The sequence below is a fragment of the Arachis stenosperma genome, chromosome 4 (assembly GCF_014773155.1).
Source record: "Arachis stenosperma cultivar V10309 chromosome 4, arast.V10309.gnm1.PFL2, whole genome shotgun sequence".
NCBI lineage: Eukaryota > Viridiplantae > Streptophyta > Magnoliopsida > Fabales > Fabaceae > Arachis > Arachis stenosperma.
Window position 1 is genome coordinate 141,306,769 of NC_080380.1, and position 24,301 is coordinate 141,331,069.

At 31.6% G+C, this 24,301-nt stretch overlaps 1 protein-coding gene and 1 long non-coding RNA gene across 7 annotated transcripts; both read right to left on the reverse strand.

The window, feature by feature from the left end:
* Positions 1-642: 642 nt before the first annotated feature.
* LOC130976051 (uncharacterized) lies at positions 643-7,847 on the reverse strand. Of its 6 annotated transcripts, none has more exons than XR_009084548.1 (11): positions 7,443-7,847; positions 7,286-7,342; positions 5,658-6,058; positions 3,196-5,515; positions 2,385-2,666; positions 1,866-2,271; positions 1,684-1,782; positions 1,515-1,580; positions 960-1,430; positions 798-884; positions 643-672 (listed from the first exon to the last, which is right to left on the reverse strand). It is a non-coding gene; the product is annotated as an uncharacterized LOC130976051 (long non-coding RNA). The 6 variants fall into 6 exon arrangements; XR_009084551.1 differs by having other exon boundaries at positions 5,658-6,217; XR_009084552.1 differs by having other exon boundaries at positions 3,196-3,675; positions 5,463-5,515; positions 5,658-7,342.
* Positions 7,848-23,352: 15,505 nt separating this feature from the next.
* LOC130975733 (putative F-box protein At1g67623) lies at positions 23,353-24,075 on the reverse strand. The gene has a single exon (XM_057900475.1). The coding sequence runs from the start codon at positions 24,073-24,075 to the stop codon at positions 23,353-23,355; it is 723 nt and encodes a 240-aa protein (XP_057756458.1).
* Positions 24,076-24,301: the final 226 nt, after the last annotated feature.

Genomic DNA, 24,301 nt, shown 5'->3' on the forward strand with positions numbered 1-24,301 from the left:
TAAGGTTCAGAGTCACAAATCTATACCTTGTTTTTGGCCTGAAATTTTAACATATGGGGCTTTAATTTCCTTCTCCTTTTCGCCTTTCTCGAGAGGTTTCCCGCCGGCATATGCTATCAATCTCGAAAATACATATCCCTTAAATACCAAAACAAGTCAGTAATACACCCGAGTCAATTGACAAGACACACTCAACTTAATATGGAATATACACCCAATTGAATATGGAATATACACCCAATTGAATATAGAATATACACCCAACTCAACTTTCAAAACAGACGTATCTATTAAAGTAAAGAAGACAGAGGGAACTTACAGTGAATTTATTAATGTCCTTTCTCTCATGGCTTGGAGCTTTTTTGTGCAGCGGGTCAAGTATTTGACATTTCCGCGTTCTTGTATTTATCAGCCATAACCACCAATGTCCCGAGTGGCAAACAGGAGCAAAAATCTGAAAGATTGCCACATTTCAACAGTCTGTTATTTTACTTGGCATATAAGTAAATAAGCGTACTAACAAATTTACGAAACAAAAACTTACATATGGATGCGAACTTAATTTTTTCCTATCTATGAAGGGAATGAAATTGGGGTAGGCTTCCACCCTGAATTCTCTGTTCGTTTTCGGAGATATGAATTCCCCTTTGGGTGATCAGAAAGTGCCATGCTCTGCAAGAATTGCAATACAAGAAATGAAAACATGAACATAAACAACTTACACCCAATCTAAGCTAAAAAAATACACCCAAACCAATGCATTAAATACACCCAAAGTTCGTAGAAGTAACACTTACCACAATATCTGGGGGGAGACAGTATATTTGTGCATGAAACCTCTTTTCCTTTTTCTGGTTTAGGATGAGGCAGATGGCAGATACAACCTAGAAATCAATTTTAAATTAATAACCATTGCAGTTGACTTTGGTGTAAAAACATTAATGTTAGTCTAAAATTACCTGACATTCTATATCACTGTTTGCCTGGAGGGATGCAAGGTGCGTTCTCATCAAAATATACTCTCCTTGGCCAGTCACAGTGCATATCTCCTCAAACTCGTTAGTATCACCCTTTGCATCCTCCTTCAGTCTCGTCCCCCAGATGTAGCACTTTTCTTTCATATCATCCGGAATTTGATTTGTTCCCCCGGTGTTTCAAACTTAGCAGAACTTTCTCCCCCAGTCTCCCTCCGAATTTGCGGACTTTCGTCTTTTCCCTTTGCTAACTTTTGGACCAAACTGTCCAATTGTTCCAGTATAGTTGCAGTTTCTGGAGATTTTTCCCTTTCTGTCTCCTGCGTCGACGCCCCCTCCTGGCTTGAATCTGTCAATCCGAGGCTGAATGATGGCATCGGCAGATCTGTTTTAGGAACATAGCTTGCTGTCCGTGCCATCATCAACAGGGCAGCAGCGTCCTCGGCGTCTGGATGACTGCATCAGTATGTATAAGAATGAGAGTAAGAATAAGAATATACTGATGACAAGCAAGGATTGATTCTAGTCTAATTAACTTACATTTTTGTTGGAGCTGGGGGAAGCTTGGGTGTTGTTTCTTGATGTTGTTTGGGGGTTTCAGGAGTGCTGCACAGTTGCACAAAATCGATCAGGAAGAGTATACACCCAAACTCTTAGCAAATATACACCCAAACATTAAGCAAATATACACCCAATACTATTTTCTTACGTTTCTCTAGCCCCTTCAATCTGTAGCATAGGGGTTGGTTCGGAATCTGCGTCAGTGGTTGTTTGCTGGGATGGCGGCACAAAAAATTGGATCGGGACTCTAAACAAGAATAAAAATGAAAGGTTAACAACATATTTGAAAATATTAAGGTTATAAGGTTGAAATATTCTTGCATATCTCACATTGCAAGCGCTTCCGACTGCGTTTGAGAGGTGAAAGTAGATTATCATCAGGGCGAAGAGGCAGCCATTGATTGCCTTCTTCTTCTTCTCCTGGTAGTCTGTTATGCCCCTGATCATGAAGGTCAAGACATGCCCCCCCAGTTTCTCTCCTCTATGCCCTCCATCTCAAAAATCGGGACCAGGTGCACCGGCGATATTTTGTTTATCGTCGTTGGCAAAAGGAACGCCATCTGTATGTAGAGGATGAATATCCTCTTGAACATCAGGCGTTCCTCTTCGTTGCCAACGCCGATTTCCATCATTTCATCGGTAAGACTTTTGAGGGTCTTACCCTGGAATCTTTTATAAATTATTTTGTCAGATTCAGAAAGTTTCTTGTAGTCAACTTTCTCAGGAAATAGATCTCCTACAAAAAGGAAAACAACAAAGCAACCAAGTCAGTTCAGATACACCCAAACATCATGTTAATATACACCCAAGCAACAACTTAATATACATCTATAATTTTGAGCTAATTACCTGTTGCATTGATGCCAAGCGCATCACCTATTTTTTTCGGGGTTATATGGAAAGAACCATATCCTGTCCTCAGTTTGTTCTCCCCAAGTTTGAAGTTTTTTGCCAACTCTCTCAAGAGTTGGTGATCCACCCTCAGTGGTGGGATGTGCATCAACCCACCGAATCCAAGATCCCTGACAATGGCCTTCTTCTTCTCAGTCATGTTTCTGAACTTATCATTCAGGAGATGTGTGGCACATTTGAGGTCTTTGGTTTGGTTTCTTGCTGCCATTTTTTCTGAAACTAAAAATACACCCAAAGACATCAGTAATATACACCCATATATATATGACTCAGATACACCCATTGATAACAACTAAGATACACCCATTGATAACAGTAAGATACACCCATATATATGAGTCAGACAGCCAGATATTCGCAAGATACACCCATTCATAACAGTGAGATACACCCATTCATAACAGTGAGATACACCCAAAGATCTCAAACAAGATACACCCATTGATTACAGTGACATACACCCATAGATATTATTCAGATACATCCATATAGATATCAGAGAGATATCACTCAGCCATGCTTCAATATAAAGCCACATTACAAGGTTAAGCAGTTTACACCCCCGAATATACGGAATAAACCCCCAAAAATCAACAAAAATAGCAGGAGAACTTAGAACGACGTAGAACTAAGAAGAACGACGTAGAACTCAGAAGAACGACGTATAACAAAGAAGCAACAGTAACAGTAAACCCTATCAGAACGACGTAGAAGAAAAGTAAAATATACAGTATTTTAATGCACTTACGTTGAGTATTCTTGGTTTGTTTTTTCTTCAGATTCTTCTTCACAGAGAGGTTGATGGTGTTTTGATGCAGTTTTCGAACTACGATTTCTATATTTTGAAAGTTGATCTTCGCTCGAAAATGAGAGGGTTTCATTGATTTGAAAGTGCCTTGAGAAATGGAAGAAGTGGAAGAAGTGGAAGAGTCTCCCATACGTAACCGTTCGAATGCTGAGCGCGTGATTTGGACGCGGCATCTTATCTCTCTTTCGTGCGCGTGTTTCGTGTTTGGGCTGGGCCAACTTAGTTGCTTGTATGCTTGTATGTGTAGCAGGCCCGTAGTAGGTAAGTATATTGATTTAATTTGATGTGTGTATTAATAAAGAGGTTAAGCAACATCATAAGTTGTATATACACCTGAGACTTTAGAGTTGCTGCAGTCTCCATTCCAATATTTAGAGTCTCTTGAACAATGTGTTATTAACAATGAACACACATGAATAGCTAGCAACAACGAAATTTTGTAAGGATATTTCAAGAAATATATAGTAACCTTCTTTCCCCTGTCAATATTTTAGTCTGTTTCATCCATCATTTGATGCCCCCTATTAATTAGTTGTTCATTTATCATTGCTGTAAAGAAACAGATGCATCATCGTACTTCTTCTCCAATCCAACTTAAACAAAAATCATACAACTTAATTAGAAAGCACATTAAACATATATATTAAGGAGAGATGCCATCTTATTTCTATATTGATATATCTATAGCCCTGCTCTCTCCCTTTCCCTCCATATATCTCTATCTATTATCCATTATGCAATACATTATTCTAATCTAAACCCACCTAAGAAATGAATTACAGAGAGATTATTATGATCATCAACAATAAATGAAAAAAGGAGAAATTTTCATACAATGAAAAGTACATCTTCTAAAAGAATTCTTGTATTCTTTTTTGAGGTCAACAAAAATTAAATTTTTTTTCATATCAATTAATTTTTTAAAATTATATTTTTATTCTAAATTCTAATTTTAAATTTCAAATATTAAAAATTTGAGTTAAACAATTAATTTTACAATAAAAAATAATTAGATTCAATTATTAAAAAAAAACTCCACATCAGAGATGAAATATAATGATAAATAATTTTTTCATTAGTCTTGGTCACTTTTCAACTCTCCATCATCATTAATAGTTTGGAGGTCAAAATTGAAACCTGAATTATAATGTTATATATTTGAGAAAGAGTAGGTAGCTAGACTGCCAAAAATAAAGGAAATTTAATTAAATAAAGAACTAATAGAATAACAAAGTCCAATAGAATAACGAAATACATGAATATATTCACACATACATGAATATCAAAGTCCAATAGAATAACAAATTGAACTTGTTTCTGATTACAATCTTTTTTTGAAACAGCTCAAATTCCCAATAAAACCCATAAACATAAAGAAAATAATAGAAAGTCTGATAGATAGGGAGTATCTAGAGAGTGAAAAGAACAACAAAAATATACGATTACCTTGCTTAAATTAGTATGCTTCTGACTACACATTATAAAATTTTCTTTTGTAAATGACAATTATGGGGAAGACTTCACTGAATCCCCCAATCATATATATGTATAATGAGAAAGACTTCACATTATATAATTCTTCTAGTTTTTTATTCTTTTTTATTTCTAGAGCCTTCGTGTTATATTTGTACATGAGTTACGAAATCAGTATGATAAAAATTGTGATGATTCTAAAAGAATCAAACATGTTTTAATAACCGAATGCTTCAAAATCTAATAAATAATTGTTCGTAATTAAACAGAAATTTTTTTTTCCTAAAGCACTTTACATTATGTTAATTCAGGTTCAACTAAAAAAATTTAAATTATTCATGAGTCAACCCCAAATTATTCTAACGTCATAACAATTACAAAGATGGAATACTTTTTTCCCCAACTCGCATGATTCACTGAAATTTACTTAATCCTGTCTAACATGACAACCACTAACTAACATAGCATTCATAATTGAGGGAGGCGAGGAGCCGAATCCAAACATTGAAAAGGATTAGATAAAATCTGCATTACTGATTGCAAATTCTAAGGACCACAGGTATTTAAATTTTCAATTTCAACCATGATCGGGAATTTCTTATTTATAATATATCCATACAAAATATTGAAACTAACAATAATAATAGAAGATTCATATATTTCAAAGAGCAAGCAATATTAGCCGCTAATACTTAATGCTGATTTGTTAAAAGGAAATAGAAAAAGCACTCTACCTCTTTGAGTTCAATATACCTTGTCTGCCTTAGATCATATAACTGAAAAGCAACTGCAAAATCATTATAAGCAACTTAATAAAATGATAAATAATCATAGAAAAAGAAAAAATAAACTCAAACAAACAAAACAAAACAAAAAAATAATTTTGAGAAAAGGGTGGGGGCAAAACAAACCGAAACCACTTGTCCGACCTGATCGAACAAATCGTAGAGGTTCTCATCGACCTCAGGGTCCAGATCCCCAATGTACAATGAACTGCTTCGACGCATTTGCAGCACCCACAGCCGCCATCGGTAAAGTTCCGCTGTGACGCTGTTCTGTGGATCCATCACCGTCGTCACCTCACTCCTCTTCCTTTCTCTCTCGACGTAGCCTCCTCCTTTCTCAATCCATCACCGTCGTTGCCGCCTTCTTCTCCTTCTTCGGTCGTGCTTCCTTTTGTCACTCTGTTGTTTTCATCTTCTTTGCTTTGTTCTGCCTTTCTCTGTCTCTCTCCATTTTGTATTATCAACAGACACCGTTACTGCTTCCATCAGCAGCGAAAGTCCTTGCTTCTTCTTCCTCGCTTGTGATATCTCCATGTATTTTGAACCTACCACTCCATTTGTGTACTCAATCAGAGAGAGAGAGTACAAGAAAGAAAGAAGAGAAAGAGAGATAGAGGGAATCTAGAAAAGAAATTATTTTTAAACCTGGATTAAATCTGTGCACTCAAGAAGGAAAGATAGCGCTTAAAATTTGTTTTCAAATTCTGATATCAAAAGGAGAAAGATTGCGCTCAACTCGATCATTCTTTTTAAGCAGTGTATTGAAAACAATCATACAAATAACCATTTACAGCATTAGTTTTGAATTAATGTTAAAATAATAAGGATAAAGTGTATTATATTATAACTCATCACAAATAACTGAAATGGTTTTTAAATTCAAATAAATCTGACAACTGCCAAGTATTTAGTCATGGCACTCTTCAATCAACTAACTTACTACTATTCTCCTATATTTTATTTCATGGTTTAATTTTTTAATCTATAAATAAAGATTTTATACATAAACAATAAAATTTTGTACATGTGATATGGAATGAGAGATTAATCTCTTTTTGTTATATTAATATACAAAATTATTATTTTTATAATACAATCAATCACCAATGTATTTATATATAAATATATGTGTATTTTAATTTTTTTAATTTTTTAATAACTGATTTTTGTATACACTTCCACAAAATAAGATAAGCAAGAAGTATGAATTTAAGACTCTGCATTAACGGTATGAGATACATAGGAGATTACCCTATATTTCTTAGATTTGGTCCTCTTACTCATTTGCTAGAATTTTTGTCTTTACTGCTTCTAAAAAGACATAATTTATAGAGATTTATACAAGTTAAAAAAAATGATGTCCAAAAATCCTTACAGAATGAGTATATTTAAGTCTAAAACTCCAAATATAGTCAAATATATATAACACCTTTTTAAGATGAAATATGAAGTGCATTTTAAGGTTGAAAATATCACAAATTTTTTTATATCATGTCAAGTAATAATTTTAAAGGACTAAATTTTTAAAATGAATCTTTAAGTAACTTAGTAATCCTCTTAAAATGAAAAGCGCACCAAAAAACAAACCACAGTACAAAATTAGAGCAATCAAAGGCATAAATCAAAGAAAAGAAGACAACAAATCACCACAGAAAATTTCCAAAATCAAATCCTTTTCCTCAAATCAAAATAAAAGATACATGACCTTACCCCAGTTCAAAAATGGTGATAATGATAAACAGGGAGAAAAAAGAACATAGAGAAGGGGTTACCTGAAAGTGAAGATAGCACCAACGGTTGCTATTTCACTGCTTCTCAATATGAGTTCCCTTCAAAATGGTAAAAAGATTTCAACCTCAGAAATTTCAGAAAATGGATAATTAAATTCGTAGTTTCATATCTTTGCAAAGAGAAAATAACAAAGTGTACCTTCAGTTCAAGTTGCTGCTGCTGTTGTTATTGATGTTGTCTTCATGATATATGATTATTATTATTCTTGTGACAAAGAAGAAGCTTTGTTGTTGTTGGGTTTGGTGCAAAACTTGAGGTTGGTGTAGAAGGAAAATGCTCTATGCAGTTTCATGAAAATGACAAGATTTGAGTCGGCATGTGACACTAGAAGGCATAAACTTGCCTCAGTATAACTGCAAATTTGCTTCCATTGGGAAAACTTTAGAATATTTACATGAGGGATTGAAGTTCTCTGAATATATTTTGTGAGGGAGAGAGGGAGAGGGAGGTTCTGCCGCTGGAGTGAGCTTCAAAGCTCAGAGAGAGTGAGGGGGGATGGGATTGGCCTTTGAGCCAGCATTAGGGTTTTTTTTAGTTACTTGAGAGTAATGACGGAGATGGCGAGATGGGAAGCAATTAAAAAATTAAATATATAAATTTTATTAAATAATTATGTAAAACTTCTATATAATATAAATGTATAAAAATGAAACTCTTTTTCAAAATATTTGTGATTAAATAAGATTTACATCTATAATCACATGTTAATAATAATATATGGTCATTAATCTTATAGTGTTTAGGTAACATTATTTATATTCTTTTTTAGTTTAATTTTTATGTATTAAAAATTATATATATATAAGATAAATATTTTTTATTAATATGACAATATATTATTAAATCTTTATGTAAAATTCTTAATATAGGTTTTTATACTAATTCTTATACTTAATGTTGAATTAGTTCATTAGTTGATAACATCCATTATTTATATACATAAAAATTGAACTTTATATTTATAAAATTGAATTTGGATGAAAGAGGAAAAATAATTAAAATATATTAATAGATGGATGCCTTCATTTCCCAATGAAGAGATAGATGTAGAAAAAAAAGAGAGAGATGAGATCAGATCTGTCCAATTAGAGAAGACACATAAACCTTTCTACGCAATCGTGTTTCAATCCGCTCCTCACACTTTGCAATTTTGCATCCCTCACACACCCCATCCTTTCTATTTTATTTTATTTTATTTTATTTTATTTCAACAATATAAATTAAAAAAAACTATATTATAGTTTTAATTATTCCATTTCATTTATCTTGATTTTTATTTTATTTTGGTCTTCTTTTTTAGTTAGATTGTGTCTTTTCCATGACCTAAAGACAAAACTCACCTCAATTTTCAGGTAGAGTCAGACACCCTTTTCTGCTCTACAAAAGGTTAAATTGTATTTTGCTCTAGTTTAGGTACTTTAGCTTGCTAGAGTGAGCTGGAGTCACTACCATAATTAATTAATTAATATGTTATTTTACTCCAGGAGTCCAGGTATATAATTTAATAATACTAGTATAAAGCCCGCCCAAAGCGCGGATCGTGTACATACTTATTTTATTATATTTATTTATAATTTATTTATAAAAATATTAATATATATCATTGATTGTTGAGAGAAACTGTAAATGAAGTAATAGAAAGACAAAAACAATAAATTTATAATTTTTAAAAGATTAATTTAATTAATAAAATTTTTTAAAAACGAATTTAAAGAATAATCCATTTTTAAAGACAAATTTAATTATTAATCCCATAATTTATAAAATTAGGATGTATACTTTATCTAAAAAAAACAACATAGCCAACTTTTTTATTGTTGAATCCTTGCTTATAATATTTTAAATTTGTAACTGTTAATATTATTAAAAGTGACCATATATCAATGTATCTTAACAAGTGTATTATTTATATTTGAAAGTTATAGTTATATGTACGTAGGAAATAAGCATATAAAAGTTGAAATAAAATCTTGTAGGATAAATAAATTTAGAGTTAAATATTTTTCACGTTGAATGAGTAGATTTTAATAATAAGAAGTTAATTAAGAATGACATACTAATAATCTAATATAGAGACGACATATCTTAGATATTGCAAAGAAAAAATTAGACATTTTTAAATAATTTCGATAAACTACATCATTTGTTTTAGTCAAATTGTTTAAAGAGTAATGTTAGGGGCCAGTAATTTTTGTGATTGTTAGCCATTAACTAGTCATCAATGATAATTTGATGGTGTAAAATTGGTGTAAAATTTTATCCAATGACTCACCTTTTTCTGCTGGTTACATACTGGCCAAAATTTAATAAAACTGCTGCCCCCTAGACTTTTCCTTGTTTAAATTGTCATGAAAAATGGTAATTTTAAATCCATGTTTGTTGATGATTCGTAAAATTGCCACATAAAGTTGATTATGAGTAAAAATTAATTACTTGAGAAATAAGTTTATATAATTCAAAAATTGTCTTTGATTTTTATTAATTGTCATATCATAAGAGAACATAAAAAAAAATTGTCTCTGTTAAAATTTAAAAAGTAGTCTAATGTCGAATGAAATTAAGAATAAAAATTCTTTCATCAATGGTGTAATGAATAATCTAGATCCATTACACAGCTCGACAGAATAATCAATATCTCTAATAAATATAACATCACAATCTCGATTAAAATGTAATTTATAATTTAAAAACCCTAAAAATGTAATAGTAACTAAAAATTTTGGAGTGTGCTTGCTAGCATAAATATATTGGTCCTTCTTAAAAAAAGTAAGATAAATCATAATTCAAGTATATTTTCACTTTGTTCTTATTCAAAGATAGTATGGTAATCATTCATTTGCTCAACATCAACGGTTGGAGCTAAAATCTTCTAACCTTACAAATGATTCAAATTTATAAGGTGTAAATAATCACGGTAAATAGTTAAGAATTTTAAAAATGTAACAATTATAATGCATCATCCATCATGGCCAATGAACTATAGTTCAAATGGCATAATCTCTTTATACTCACTTAAATTCTTGAGTAAATTAATTTCAATACTTTATAATCATTTCATAAATAAGATAAATTAAGATATTGTAAATTTTTTATCTAATTCCCTATATAATTACCGAAAATATTTGTATAAACTCTTCATCTTATTTGAAAAAGTTAATTATTAAACTGTTTTAATATTTTTTTTTCAAATGTCAGTTTAATTTTACAGTGATTCATTGACCTTTTCTAACAACTTTGGAGTGAAAATAGATTTCTTAATTTTTTTTATACTTATTAATAATTAGACTTATTTGATAAAATTAAATATTTTATATAATAAAGATAATATTAGATTTCAACATGCTTCTTGTAATAGTTTTTACATTGTTTTATTATTACAATCTTTCATCCAAAATATGTAACAAAAATATTAAATATTTAAACTGAAACTCAAATTATAGAAAAAAATAATGATTGTAAATGAAATGTCTTAATTAGAAAAAAAAAAAAGTATATTGTAGACTTGCTCCTCTATATTCTTCTAAAGCAAAAGTGTTCTATTCCTTAAAAAGAGAAGTAATTTCTTTAAGTCCAATTCCAAAATCATCAACTGGATGTGCAGGTTTTAGTGTTGTTGTTATTGAATAATTCAAAATATAAATTGAAAGTTCATCACAACTAATAAGTAACTTATGCTATTGATTGAAAAATTACATATACTTATATGAATTTAGACTTCTTGTTAACTCTTTTAATTTGGACAGAGTGATCAAAATATCTAATATTGAAAATAAAAATGAATTGATAATGAGACATAATTGATGGTAGATTAATGGGTCAAGAATGAGAATATACTTTAAAAAATATTATTTAAAATTTTAATTACAACAGCAAACAAAATGCAAATTTAATCAAATAATTAGATGTTTTCTAAAAAATATAACAAAATATAATAAAATATTATAGAATCTGATGTAAAAGAGTAATTTAAAAAGAAAAAAACAAATACAACAAAATATTATAAAATTTGATGTGAAAACCAATTTTTAAAAGTTTTATCTACTTAAAATGTAAGTACATGGAATACATTTTTTCAGTCCTTTAATTTTGAAACAATTCTGATCATGTAGTGTAGTGTAAATAAAACAACAACTTTATCTTCAACTATTATACATAATTGTTGTAACCAACCAAGAATTATGTAATAACGGCATAAACCTTACTCCAAATGAGTACACTTTTTTGAGTATTTACAATTAAAAATTGCAGCTAATTATTAATATAAAGTTTTGTCAAGTTATCATATTTGATTAATTTTCATGTGAGGTCCTTCCAAGTTCGAAAGCATTTAGAGTTATTTTATGCCATTGTAGCTAATTATCAATGCATGGTATTGAATAAGAAATCACTTAATAAACTTAATAATAATGTTTGGTTATTCTGCCATCAGCATTAATTTGAGTCTTACTAACAAATAAAAAATTTGAATAGGAAAGGCATACTGCTTATAATTTTTTTAAAATTGTTTCTGCATTGGAAAAAACAAAGATACCTATCACTTTCATCTTCTTGGTCAATGCTCTTAATCAAGATAGTTTAATCTAAACTCAATTATCTTAACAACAGAAAAATAAGCTTATTTTAACAAAAAAATGACAATAAATATATGAATTCCATAAACACTTTCTAGCTACTTTTGAATTTTAATAAGTGTTAGGGCACTTGATCATCTACAAAACAAAACCTAATATAAATAATTTCAATGAAAGCATTTATAGTCTTATTTATCCAATATAAATAATATTTCAAAATAATTTCAAATGAACACAAACGCATCCAAAATTTAAATGGAGTATATATTTGAATGAAAATATTAGTTGTATATTAAAATTAGTCAATATATTTGTGCATAAATATATGTATATATAGTTTAATTTATTTTCAATGTATATTTATATTTTAATATATATTTTATACTAGTAGCTAGTTTTGATGACTGATTTTAATATACACATAGTATTATTCTATTTTAAAAAAATAATACTAAAAAATCAAGACTATAATGGCCAATTTCAACTAATATCGTAACAGATTATTAAATAACAAATTTATTGTAAGATTTATTAAAGATGAACTGTTTTTAGTATAAATATCAAATATCTTTTTAAATTAAATTTTGGATATTATTGTTTTCAAAAAATTTAAATATCATTTTTTTTGTGTTGAATATTGACTATACAATATTATCGATACAATATTTACACTTAAAACTTTTTATTTTAAAATTCTACTTAAAACCAAATCCACCGTTTTTTTAAGGGGAAGGAAGAGTGTATTCGTCTAAAGTTCAGTTTCGTAAATAATTTAATTAAAAAAAATAAAAAAAGAATTTAAACAATAAATATTTACATTAAAAATAATTTGTAAATAAGTTATTTTGTGTTTGATTTTTTAATTTTAAAAATATTTTTTTTAAAATAATAAAAAAGATTTACTGTAAAAAGTTATTTTTTTAACTTTTTATAAGTGTTTAAATAATTTTTTAAAATTACAATTTAAATTTAAAAATTATGCTAAATATTAATATTATATCTTTTTAAAAGTTAAAAATTAAAAAAAAACTTATAAACTATAAAAACTGGCCAAAGTTATAACTTTTAATTAAAGGTGTGTATATGTCAATTGTCATGAGTCATATCTCTCTCAAGTATATGTTTTGTTTTTCCTTAATTTTTCCTGAAATAAATCCTATAATTATATTCTATTCTATTCACACATCAAATACATCATTCACTTTTTCTTAAAAGAAAGTGAAAAGTTACAAAATTATTCTTCAATTCCCATAAAAACGAGTGAGCTTTTTTTATATGGTGGCTATTCCAATGAAGATTTTATGATTGTCATTATGTGAAGATATTTTATTTTGGCCATTGGATGATAGATTGTAAGGCTTGATTTTTATTTGAAGTAAAAATGTTACCTTTATTCAAAGTGTTACTAAACAAATAAGTTACACTTTTTAAATAAGGATCATCATGAGAAGATGTTTTTGACATCTTCATAGGAGTAGTTACCTTTTTATATATATCCAAGTTTTTTGTGCCTATCCAAAAAAAGCCACAACAGCAAACCAATCAGTTGATATATTTCGATAGACATTTGAAACAATATTATTTATATAATTTTTGCTTAATTTACAAAGATAATCTGATCTCTGCTATATATTTTAATTAATTTGTATGCATAAATTACGTGCGAGTTCTAAGTATATTCTAGTATTTCTCAAACTGTATTTTTGTACAGACACTGATCTAATTATTGTGCATGTGCATGTGCATGATATCTACGGTATGTGCCAGTTGTGTGCATAATCTAATCCTATTAAAAACAAAAAATAAAAAACAATGCATAACAATATTCTTGTAAGAAATATAAATAAATAACCCATTATTAGAAAACCATGAAAGTGACCGATTTACTTAGCACCCTGAAGCATGAAACATTATTGAAATCTTATATTATGATCTTATAAACCAGACAGGTAGCTAGGTATTATCCACTACTAGTTTAATCTGTCGTAATGCTAATCCTTTTATTTTTTATTTTTATTTATTTTTTTTAGATGAATTAAGCCAATATATATAACTACACTGCTTACTTCATCTCTTTCTTTCCAAGAATATTTACCAGTTATTTTTATAGAGTAATTCATGCATCCAGCCCTATCTACCTACTTAAATAATGTTAAAATTTGGACTTCAAATCCCTGAAAAATACTCTATACTTTTGTTAATCGTCACATTAAATAAATACCACATGCTGCAAAATCGTTTATAGCAAAATATTTTTATATCATATATATTGGCAGAATAATGTTTTTATAATATATTTTCTTTTAGGCTTTTTTTTTACTAATAATCATTGTTATTTTTCATCTTTTAATTTTACTAAATGCCTTTTCAATACAAGATTTCAAGTTATCAAATAATTATTATTTAACAAAATATTATTTATATATTAAAATTAAAAATTATTAAAAATTATTAAAATTAATTCAAAAATCTGAGTAACTGCCTCAATACTTGGTTTGATAGAGACCACCGACCACCTATGTAGATGCCTTTACTTACATTCAATCATGGTGCCCCACTTGTGTGCCTTTAATTTCCCAATCTACCCTACAATAGTGGAAGAGCCTTTGTTCTTGTTGGGCTACAAAAGTGCTCATGCTATATCACACCATCAAAATTTTCCATCACAGCACAAATATATTAAAGGATCAGAAAAACATTGAAAATTGCAACATCTTTGTTCTACAAAACTAGAGAGCATTTCACCCTAAGTAAGGTAATGTAATGTCACACTACCATTATTAGTCACCTATAAACTATTTTCATGCGCGCGTGTCATGGGGGGACTTAAATGTCTCTACAAAACATTATAATTTGTTTTAATACTAAAATTTATGCATGCAATAAAATATTTATCTTTTAATTTTTTTTCTTGTTTTCTAATTACCATATTATCTAGGATTAAATAAGTTTTTGATAATAGAAAATTTGTATATATATATATATATATTACCCACAATCATATACTTAATATAAGATAAAACAAGCAAACTAACTAGCCAATCAAATTAAATATGCTCTCTTTTGTGAAGGAAAGAAGATGGAAATAAGTTATTAATTAAAAATATGGTTGGTCAATAAATTATTTATTTTTTCAAAAGAAAGAATTGAGGATGATGAAGTAATTATAGGAGTAGAATGCAAGTAAAATTTTTTTTTAAGTTTCAAAATCAGTGAGTTGAGGAAAATTAATTAATGGTTAGAATTTTTTTTTTAAGTGGATTGGACAATTTCTAATCCTAAGTACCTCAAATGAATTAGACAATTCTCAATTTTAAGTACAACACATATATTTATAATTTTTTATATATTTATCAATTTTTTTTTTGTTAGTAGAAGTTGTGAATCCGAAACGTTTGAGACGGAAGGGAGCTGAATTGAAGTGGAGGATAGAGTGGGTTGTTGAATGTTGATGAGATTCAGAAGAAAAAGGGGGAATAGAGAGAGTGGGCCCGTATCTATTACTTATCACTATGAGGAATCTTGTTGTAGTAATAGGGTAGGGGACCATTCATATTCCAAACCCCAAAGAGTTTTATTTTTGAGCAGGAAATCCCAAAGGGTTGAAAATTTTCAACCACCACATGGATAAAGCAGAATTTGTAAAGCGACTGCATATGCCCCCACTTGACGCATCTTCATTATTATGTTGTTGATCAAAGGAGAGGACCCCAACTAAAAAAGATTAAATTTTACCAATTTGGGGTTGATTCCTTTCATAATTATAAGATATTGTTTGGATAAATTATGCCCATATGACTAAGACATTATTGTACATGTTCATATGACTAAGACATTATTCAACATGAACCACCCATCAATATTCTCAATTTTGTCATTATATCTTTTCTTTGGTTTTCTTTTTTTTTTTTCCTTACCCCGCCTGACTACTTGTATTTGAGTACATCTAGGGAAGCACTCACTATTTAGTGCATAATAAACTTATTAGCTCTAAATCTATATATATCTCTCTTTATTATTAAGTGAAATGTAAGACTCATACTATATGATCTTAAATTTTATCTATATAACACATCTTTTAATTTTATTAAAATTATTAAAAAGAAAACCCTATAAACAATGAATTGGAAAAAAAATTTCTCATATCTTAAAATCAAATCAAAGCCCTTTCTAAGCCCCACTACTACATTTGATATGCATGATTTTTCACTATACACATAGCAGGACCATTATTATGAATGTCAATCTCAGCTTCCCCGTAAATAGAAGCAAACAAAGGGTTCAAACCCCCACACATAAAAGAAATTGGAGAGCAACCAGAAAAGATGCCACAATAATGCACTATCAATCCAAAACCCCATTATGCTCTTCGATCTAACCACCCCAACCACATAGTGGGTCTACAAATACAGCTGGAACACAATTTCACTCTCAATTCCAATGTATATAAGCCTTTGCAAGGCACATTTCTTTTATTAATTTTCTTTTTATATAACAACAAATCAAGAACGTATATTGCAAAAGAACGAGTCACCAAAAAAAATTATTGCAAAAGAACTTCTTAGTTAAAAAAAAAGTGAAACTAATATGAGTCATTTTAGTTACCGAAAAACTTATAACATCAATTCAAACTCTAAAATTTTTCAATTTAATTAATTCCTAAAAAATGCATGATATTTTTTAATATTTTTTCTAAAAATAATAATAATATTTTATTTAATAAAAAAATAAATACAATATTCAAAAGTTAAGATATCAAAAAAAATAAAAAAAAGATTTTCAAATAATATTCACAAACAGATGAAATTGTAAAAAAAAAAATAACATAAAAAAATAGATATTCTTTCATACTTTATAATGATTAAATGACTGTGATGTATATATTTTTGTAATTAAATTAAAGTTACATTTTTGTAAAAACTAAAATAATATGTTATATATATTGGCTAGGAACAAAGTTGATGTTATAAACTTTCCAGATACTAAACTGGTGTATTTGCGTGTGTATATCAGTATATATGTTTTGAGAGATTAATTTACTAACTAAGTCTTAATCTAATCCTTTAATGAAATAACACATGAAAGTGAATGCTAATATTCAAATCGACAGATATCCATATCATGAAATCATTTATGCACCTTTACGCAAGATATTTTTTTATTGTTGTTGTATTTTTATTTTTATTTTTTTGGGATTTGAGTACGTACGTAGTAAATTTTTGCATAATTTTTTTCTCTTTTGTTTGTGTTATCTTAAATTTATTTTTGAGAAAATAAGAAATAAATATTAGATTTTTTAATTATAAAAATTTTAATATTATGTTATAAAATTATTTATTATAAAAATCTAAACTATCAGATAGAAACATATAAATAAGTATACATTAATAACACCCTAAAACTCAATATATATAACTTGTATCAGTGGATAGATTATAATATTATATAACATATATCAAAGACACGAAAATAAAATATGAAACCAGAAATGGACAAAGCCTAGGCTTAACATTCACAATTTATGTTGTATTTTGAACTCTCTCTATATATAAAATACAATAAAAAAAATGATGACCAATTAAACAATAACTTTACCTTAATTATTATGATTCCTTTAGATATGACGCAATCACAATGTGATGGAAAAAAAAAAAAAGGTAATGCTTGAACGTCATAATCCACAAAAATATAATATGTGCATGTTTTGTGAATTATATTTGTTTTACCATGCCTTGGGGTAGGAACAAAATAAATTAAATGATCCCATATTATATATATATATAAATAGTGGACCACTCTAAGGGGCTTATTTAAGGTACTTTTGATCCTCCTCAAAGTAGATGAGACGACTTTGTTAGTGAGGTCCCAATCAGAAATAAAGGAAAAGGAGTTAGAAAAATTAAAGGCAAAAATAATTTTGACCCATAATCACGATAACTTTGAAAAGGAAAACATTGACGTATTCGTTAAAGAAATAAATATGTCTGAATATAATCAAAAGGACAACAAATTCTTCTTGTGGCTTGTACCCTAGAAGAGAAAAATAAATTTTGCTTTATTTTAAATATTATTTTCTTCTCCATTATGATTATGCGTAGCCAATGACATATGCTTGGTTTCTTTAATTTGATCATTTTCTTTTTCTCTTTGATGCTTCAAAATTCTCCAAGTTGTGGGTATAGGCCTATAGGGTATTATTTGTTTGGGGAATATGGAGAAAAAACTTCAAGCAGAAGTAAGAGACCATGCTTGGACAAAAGCCCCATATGTGTATATATATAATATAGGAAGGCTTTCCAATGCTCCAGTCAACTTTTTTGGATCTTTGGTGATCCAGGGTGCAGTACCATTGAGATATATTATTAAAAATGTTGAGGGTGCAGATTAATTAGGATTATTATGGTGTAGAATCATAGAAAAAGGATGCATGGTGTTCCCAAAACCTATTCAAGAGGTGACAAGCAAAAGCTACAGGAATTTTCCTAGTTTGGGGGCAGCTGTAGTGTGTTGTTAAATTATTGAGCCACAGCTATTAAGCCAGCTCGGTAGTGGAGTGATAGCATGGAGTTGTTTTTTTGGTGGACTAAATGGGCCTGGTTGTTTATGTTGGATCGGGTAAATTATAAAAACCATGTCCCACCCCCATTTCATTACCTGAATATATTTATTCGTAACCTAGCGCAGCCATCGTAGAAGAAACAAGGAACCCCTCTCTCTAAACGCGAGACCCAACCCCACGTCTTTCTCCTAGGACCTCGCAAACCGTCGAGGTCGCGCGGAAGCAGCACCTGACAGCCACTCCCAGTCCCAGGAACCAACGCCCCCTAACCCCATGCGAGTCCCGTTGAAGAACCGCCTCCAAGCAGCTCCGGAGAGCCAAGAAGCAGCGGGGACCATCCCCTCCCAACAGTGGCATACCGGCGAACCTTACCCCTTCGGAGAGCCAAGATCCTTAATACCTGGCAGATCCAGTAGTTCCAGCTTCATGCATCATATGGATAGAAATGGGTTGCCCTGGTTGTTTGATACCTAAGAGGTGGGGCCCATCTTCTCCCATTCAGGTTTGTGATATTTTTCTTTGTTGATGTCAAACTTCGTTTAAATTTGGTTAATCTGAAATCTGTTTGATAGAGGCTGAGAGAGAGGCCTTCCGACGGATCTGAAAGTCGGTTGTATTAGGTGGATGAAATCCTGAGTGTTTATGTCAGCGATTACCGATGGAGTGTGCAGTGCGGTGGGACAATTGTGGGAAGCACACCCAGACCTTGGAAAAACTGTAAGTATATCCAACATGATTTCGGAGATCCTGATGTTCTAATTTTGGTTATGAAAGAGGTTATTCGTTCGTTGAATCTATTTTATATAAATTTTTGGTTATAGAATACTGCCGGAATGTATGGGATGAGAGATCTGGATGCAAAACCAATATTGTTCTGCCACAGGCCATTCAGTTAGTGCGAACCAATTGGCGAGGTGAGTGACGTTGAAGTTTGTCCTTGTGTCATTTATATTTTTTAATCAGTTGATGATTGACTTAGAATTATTAAATAATTAATTACGAAGGGGATTAGTGCTGGTAAATAAATTCGCAAATAGTTGTTTGGTGGCCGAAAATGGTGAATAAGTTGATGATTCGGTTTGTTTCATGTTGCATCAGAAGTTGCTGGCTTTTTGGTTATGGTTTATTCTGCCAGTAAGAGAACAAAGAATCATTGTAATGTAATTTGAAAACTTGAATATTGTTGGACTTACCAGCTGGGGATGAAATAGAAGTAAAATGGAGGTAGAGAGAAGATTTTAGCGTTTGTTTGAATGAAGGTTGTTACGGAGTTGTATAGTTATCGGCGTTAAAGCAAGATTATTTCGTTGTTTTTGAGTATAACGGGGAATCTAAATTTAAATTCCCGTTGATTTATTTGAGTGACTCCGATATTGATGATTCAAGTTTGATAAGTTTCCATGAAGATGACCGCCGTATGGGAAACAATTTTCCTATTCATACGATGGTGATCAATATGGAAACCTCTGAAACTTGAGTAATCAATTTCGGAAGCAGTCAAACGAATCGCCGCGGATTTAAATTTAGATTTTCCTTTGTACTCAAATGCCACGAGAAACTCTTGCTTTAGTTCTGATAACTCTACAACTCTGTCTCAGCCTTCGATCATTCAAACACTATCATTTTTTTTCTTGCTCCATTTTACTTCTATTTTATCCCGGTTGGTAACTCCAACAATATTTGTTTCCGCAGGCTATTCGAACATTTCTGTTTTAAGAAATTCGATGCTACCTCGTGATGGTGGTAACACGGTCTATAATGATTGTTGTTAGCACGATAACCAATAGGAATGCAGGAAATTGAAACTGATATGATTTATGATCTCTTTTGGCGTCGAATTATTACGCAATAGAAATTAAAAATGCAGTAACTTTTTTTTAATGTGTACTTCTTTGTTGCTGACTTCCTGAGGTCGAGGCCCAGAAGGGGGGATAAGAAAAGGGTGCGTGCGCACATTGCCGACATAATCCATGGTCCTTGGCTAGAAATCATGTTTTCGTCAGGAGGGAGGGGCACGTGAAGCAATTTAAAGTGACAAAATCTCACAAACGGGAGACGAATTCTGCGCAACATGAAAAGGGGCTTTTGTTGGAGAGGTACATATATGTTGTTGACAGCTTGTTTCAGTTTTGCTACCTTATAAATTTCAAAGCATGACATGGGAAACACGTGATTGTGTTTTTTGACTTCGTTGGCCACATGAGGCTGCATATATTCAGCATTTTTCCCTTGTTAGAAAGAAACTTATTGAATTTAACGTTACTCTACATTTCTTTAGATTGTCAGATTGTGTATGTTGTTTTGGCGCGAAGTTTTGTTCTGTTCTTCCGTGTTATTTGCACTGAAAGCTTTATTAGCATAAGAGTAATGTTGCATCTTTCTCCATTGTTCAGTCTTGGTTCATCAGTTTTAGTATGTAAGATATGTTCTGTGGGTTCTGTGCTTTTACATTGTTGGAAGGTGCAAGTTCGGTTCTCTCCGGATTGCTATGGAAAACAAATCATGGGATTTGTGTTTTGTTTAGTGGATGGAAAAGACACGCTTTGCTCTCTTGGCTGGAACCCATGTTTGTCTTCTAAGCTTATCCGGTTCAGGTATGCTTCTGTTTTGTTCTTGTTTTTGTTTGTTGTTTTTCCCATTGTTCTGACACTGTTTCTTCTTCCCTTGTATTCTAATTTTAATTTTTTTTTATCGTTTAAAGAGGCTCGATTTACTTTCTATTGTCCCTTTAAATACTTTTGTTCTGATTTGATGAAGAAAATAGAAAAGACGATGAACCACTTTAGCTGTTTTGTACTTTGTTTTTGCCAACTTTATGTTCTGTATTGTTCTTTTAGGTTGAAATTTTTGTAGATTTCCACAGTTGACTACAATTTTAACACTTTCAACCCAATTGTGTCACTTGCATGACAGGTGGTTGCCGAAATAAGTTCTTCAATTCATCACAGGATACTGCATCTATAAAAGAAATGTCTGTTTCCTATAAATGTAACAACCGGGTTGTACAGAAGTTTATATGTATGGAAGGCTCAATTGGATGCATGAATGTCAATAATCTAAGCATCATTGAAGTGTACTAGTATTTTAAATTGGACAATTGTTGCAATGCCATTCCTTTTCCATTTCATCAAGTCTCGTTTTGTACTTCCTAGTAGGGCTGAGAGATGAATTAAACTTCTTAATGTACTTTGTGCTATACGTTTTCATGTATCTTTTAGCAAGTGAAGCAATTATGTTTGTCACGGAAGTTGTTTATGGTTTTGCTGTGTTAATTTTATTATGCAGATAATAATCTCTCCCTATTAGTTGTAGGCTGCAGAGAGTCGGTACAGAATTTAGTAGGGATAAAATCGCCTTACTTGCACCGTTGCATTGTACAATGAAATTAATTTTTTTGCATTTTGCATTTCCTCTATCAGTTTTCAGCTTATAATGAGATTTTGTAGCTGTATGTGTTTCGTCAAATTATTATCATGTATTAAGTGAGAGTCATTCTCAGTCCCCAAAGGAAGCAGATCTCAAGATCCTTTTCGTTTTTTCTTGTGACTTACATTGGGGTCGTTATTTTGTTTACGGTAAAAACAAAAGTATTTTTTACACAAAACGTGTATGATGTTTTGTTTTGTCTCTGTATAATAAAGAAAAAATATTATTCAAAAACGACGATTCCTCTTTTTAGTTTGAAAAAAATATATTTGTCTTACAAAACCGCAGTAATGCTATGAACTATCATAACAGGAATGTCAAATACCAAAATAACAAAAATTATCGCATTTCACATTAAAATTGTCTATATGTAAAAATCTTAGGCTGTATGTACCGTATGTAACAGATGACGTAAACAGAGGAGGAGGGTAAATGGATTAATGGATTAACGGATTAAAGTGCTAAAATCACGTATGGTTAATTATACTTGGCTGAGTTAATAACAGTTATGCTGGAATAATAAGCTGATGTTATGCATGAAGTGAACATTAAACTAATCAATACAATAGAATATACGTTAAAAAGTAAACCACGGTAGACAGTGAAATGTTAGACTCCTACAAAGCGGGTAACACATGGTTATAGCTGCTGTTATAACTAAGGTTAAGAGGAGCCTACTTCCTAACCAGAGTTAAGTATAGGACGAAGATGGTAACGATTATAAATAGGATACAGGTGTAGTGATGTTGTTGCCGGCGGCTCTGGTTGGATCGGTTGGTATGACGGACAGTTGAGTGGTTGTCCCCTCCTTCAATTTGACGTTGCTCCTGTATGCCTTCGTCTAAAGGGAGTAGTTGGTCAGGAATCGGTGATGGGTGGTGCCGAATCGATGTTGCATGAATTTGATGTAGTAGAGGACTATTGTTGGTGTGCTGAGTCTGTGATCGTCTGCCTGATTGGAATTGTTCGAACGCCATACGAGCTTCATCGATGGTTTCGTAAGCCTGATGGAGGTTGCCGCTAAATTCGTTAACTTGGGTATGACAGGCCGGCCAGGAACTATAGATACCAGGGACCCTCCCTATGAAAACAACATAGTATTTCTTCTTGGCACGGACCATGTTGAGATTCCAAGGGAGAGTTTTGTTGAGTAGGTTTAAGATGGGATGTTGGTTTCGGTGGTTTTTAAAGGCAACGACGATGGCTCCTGTGATTTGAGCAGGAAAGTGAAACTGTGCAACCGTAATATTTCCAACGGTTGGAATTTGATCGACTGTGGGGCTGACACGTGTCGTTTTGCAAGGAGCATAACGTAGCCTAACTTTTGGTTTGATGAAGGACAGGGTTCTGGTTGAAATAAAATATTATTAAATAACATATAAATTTCGTTACTTAATTATAACAAATGAAAGACAAAACAAGTATGTAATTAAATTGTATCGACTAATTTATGTAACGTTTGATATACAGGTTGTAATTCAATTGTATTAACTCATGGGAGGTTGACGAAGGCTTGCAGGTCGTAATCTGCGCGACACTGGATGCAGGGGATATGAGCGGCCCCTCCGTAAGCATGGACGGAGTTTCGCTCTGCTGCACGTCTCCGATAGTCATACAGAAGAGGCATATGTCCCCTGGTCGAGCACCTAGGTGCGGCACAGACGGTGTGTTGCTCTTCTATACGGGGCATTTGGACCTCACCTGGCCAGGACACTGTCAGAATTGAAAAGCACCTTGACTTACAATCAGCGAGTGAACCAGCCGCATCAAGCTCGCGATACAGTTCCAGCCCTTTTTCTTTATCATCGTTGCCGTCCGTGTGAAGCAGCAACGTCATGCTCAGTGCGTATTTGGCTGCTACATGGCTTGTACTTGTTGCACTATTCAGCATCTGGAGCCCAACCTTTTCGTTATGTCTAATGAAGAGTTCCCGAAGTGCCTCCCGAAACAGAAGCTCTGGATGGCCAGCTACCATGCATCGATCAAAGAATCTCTTTGCCTCCGGATTGAGGCACCACCACCACGGTGTGGCATGCGGTGGTGGGATGGAAACACTCCGGTGAACAATATCGGAATCTCCCGCATCGCGTGCAGCCTTACAGGTCATTCTGAGACTGCACAGCTGTCGAATGGAGTCTGAGGCAACTTTAATGGTAATTGCTACCCACATGTCATTTGGAAGGAAAGCGATATTTGAGAAACAGTCGATTGTCATTTTCAGTTTGTTCGTGTTGGTTCCTATTTCGATGGGGATGGGGATACGTGTTTAGAGTATAGGGTTTGGAGTGTGGCATAGGAGTGTATCCTCCATATTTATAACTCCATCGACCCTGTTGGAAACCTGAACTTGAGTGTAGCAGATACGTTCTCACTAATGCATGCGTAATATTTAACGTTAAATTAAGCGTAGGTATTTTATGGTGAAAAATGAAAACTGTCTG